Genomic DNA, 2863 nt, shown 5'->3' on the forward strand with positions numbered 1-2863 from the left:
CGCGAACGCCGCGCGCCGGGCGCCGCTCACCGGAAGCCGCCGAAGCCCAGCGCCGCCAGCCGCTCGGCCGCCGTGAGCGCGTAGTAGTCCACGAGCCCGGCCAGCCGCGCGCCCGCGCCCGCGCGCCGCAGCCGCCGCTCGCTGCGCAGCGCCGCCAGGTCGTGGCTGCGGTTGGCGCCCTGGTACAGCGGGTGCACGCGCGCGTCGGCCACGGCGTACGTGCGGCCCGGCTCGCGCTCCCCGTAGCCCTCCATCATCACGAAGGCGTCCAGCGAGTCCACCTCCTCGATGGCCTCCACGCAGCTGGCCGCCGTCAGCGTCCAGCGGGCGCTGACGGCGGTGAGCGTGCAGCCGAACTGCACCTCCCTGGAAGGTCTCACCTTCACCAGAGCCAGCACGAAGCTCTTGTACAGAGCTGGCGACTCTTCGCCGTCCGACTGGTCGTCGTAGGCCAGAGCGTCCAGGCCCGTCGGCTCCGGCTCTTTCCCGAAGCCGCCGAGGCCATTCTCGTTCGGTGTATCGCTCGCTGTGTCCATACTGGCGTAGTCCACGACCGTGTCGTCTTTGCCGTCCGTTTTTATCACTTCCTCGCTTATCTTTTTCCGTTTGATGAAATAAGGTGATGTTGAGACCCTATCCTTTGAATAATAATGTGTGGGAGCTACAGTTTTCTCGGAAGGGTGCCAGGAACATTCAAGGTCGCTCGTCGTAAGTGTAGGAGTTGTATATTGTGATTCTCCACTAACTTGTGACGGTCCACCATCATCAGTTGAATTATCATTTTGTGGGTTTTTGCTGTCTTCTGCTTGCAGTGTTATTTCCTTATTGATCACTACTATCTTATGCGTTACTCCATCTAATGGTGACATCTCAATACCAGTTGCATTTCCAGAGGCTACTTCCTTATTGATGTATATTTTCTTATGTATAACTTCATCAATTAGTGTACCCGCACTGATAGTGGTTCCTTTCCCGTGGTCTTTGTGGGTTATTCGGCTCCCATCCTCGGCAGTTCCATTCTTAGACGTGACATAGTACGGTAGCACAACAGCAACTTCTGAAGGTACTCCCTTATTGATGAATATGATTTTCTCTGTTCCCGTGCCGTGTGGTATTGTTACAACACCTGTATAAGATTCTCCCTTGTGAATGTACACAAACTTCTGTGTTTGTGTTTCCTTATCTGGTGTGTAATTATCATCAACAGTGATAGTAGTTTTATTTGTTATGGTGGTATAAGGAGATGTAGAAGTGACATTGTGCTGTTTGTGAGAACAAACTAAAAAATGAAGTATCAAAAAAATCAAAAACCCAATACATATTATTAACAAAATGGCTTCTAATATAGCCAACAGGATTTCTGTCCTTGTAAACGATTTACACCATCCTTTGAATTCCTTTATCCAATCATTACACATCATTTATGGAGCTTCTTCATTATTGAAATTATATTACTGCCATGCTCTCCTTTTGTAGTTCTAATTTGACACCTCACAGCCAATGAGAGTCAACCATTTTTAATTTTAATAATATTTTGTTATCCAAACTATTTCTCATTCCTGACTCCTACGAAATTACAAAATAAAATATAAAATGTTGTTTTTATTATAAAATAAAAATGTCTAGTTAGAAATAAGTACCTTCATTACTGTGTTTAATAATGATAGGCTTGTGGAATGGGCGGTCTCTGCAACCGAACCGCAGCTGACCGGCCTCCTTGCGCCCACCGAAGCCTCCGCCGAGGCGCCGCGGCACCCAGCCCACTAAACTCCGCTCTGCCTCTCTCTCCACAATTATTTCCGATCCATCTATATATTCTTTATGCATTTCTCTCAATGCATTTTCCACACTTGTTGAAGTTTCATATTCCACGAAAGCATATTGCTTAGATTTTCCCGTCACAATGTCTTTAACTAAACAACAGTACATGACTTTTCCAAATTTTGAAAATTCAGATTGAATTGTATCCTTAAACAACAGAAGTAGATTAGATATTCACTAACAAAAACATGAAAACTACAAAATTTATGTTAGAGGCCTTAGTTTAGGCACCTGTGTGGTTCTAGGATTAAGCCGGCCAATAAACACCGTGTGCCGAGGATTGCCCTTCACTTGCTTGTTGGGCTTGTAACGAGCGCGCAAAGCCCGCGCGATCGCTCGGTCGTGAGGTAGGTTATCTGTGCCTGCAAATAAATTCGAACAATGAATATTATACAAATTCCTTTTATTACGAAAAGGAGTGAAAGTTGGTCAGGGTTACCATCAATTGAGCCTATTGTAATTGGATTGTATTCTGATGCGTATTTTTTAAAGTGTTCTATCTCATGACTCATTTTTGCCCCTGCTTTTTTTTGTAGATAATACTTTTCTTGTTATGCTTTTTCAATACGCGATCCTTATACCCTCCGTAAATCACGGAATGGAACACAAATAGAAAGATAACAAACTAACAATAACAAATCACAGCATACCGCCAGCAAGCAAATTTTGATTTTTTTTTTCCTTCGTTCCTTTTTTTTTCTTTCATTCCGTTTGGAACAGGCAAAGGTCAGAGACCATACTGCCTAGTCATTACTTTCTCTTTTTCTTCAATAGATATGTTTTCAGTGTAAGATCCTTCAGTTTAAGAGTCGTATTCCAGAACTGTACTCAATGCTCAAGTCAGGATTTGAGCAGACTTGAGTATGATTTTTAGTGTTCTAGCGCAATCACTACTCAAGTGCCCTACCCTTTTTTTTTTTTTTGACGGGGGGGGATACCCCTGAGCCCATGGAGACTCAGGGGTTATGTGGGGACTCTCCCTCCAGACTGGAGGGCCTACCCCACTAAAACCCCCCCGGGTTTCCCTCTCGCCGGTTGAGTC

At 45.7% G+C, this 2863-nt stretch overlaps 2 protein-coding genes across 2 annotated transcripts; both read right to left on the bottom strand.

Annotated features, from left to right (window-relative positions):
- Window positions 1-26: 26 nt before the first annotated feature.
- LOC113233208 lies at window positions 27-1556 on the bottom strand. Its single transcript, XM_026468246.1, has one exon. It carries the CDS (start codon window positions 1419-1421, stop codon window positions 27-29), a length of 1395 nt encoding a protein of 464 aa, XP_026324031.1. The 5' UTR covers window positions 1422-1556.
- LOC113233041 (U11/U12 small nuclear ribonucleoprotein 35 kDa protein-like) lies at window positions 1402-2456 on the bottom strand. Its single transcript, XM_026467994.1, has 4 exons — window positions 2261-2456; window positions 2053-2183; window positions 1641-1968; window positions 1402-1566 (listed from the first exon to the last, which is right to left on the bottom strand). The coding sequence occupies exons 1-4, from the start codon at window positions 2331-2333 to the stop codon at window positions 1547-1549; spliced, it is 552 nt and encodes a 183-aa protein (XP_026323779.1). The 5' UTR covers window positions 2334-2456; the 3' UTR covers window positions 1402-1546.
- Between the last annotated feature and the right edge of the window lie 407 nt (window positions 2457-2863).

Source organism: Hyposmocoma kahamanoa, unplaced genomic scaffold (assembly GCF_003589595.1).
Source record: "Hyposmocoma kahamanoa isolate Upper Pololo Valley unplaced genomic scaffold, ASM358959v1 78, whole genome shotgun sequence".
Classification (NCBI taxonomy): domain Eukaryota; kingdom Metazoa; phylum Arthropoda; class Insecta; order Lepidoptera; family Cosmopterigidae; genus Hyposmocoma; species Hyposmocoma kahamanoa.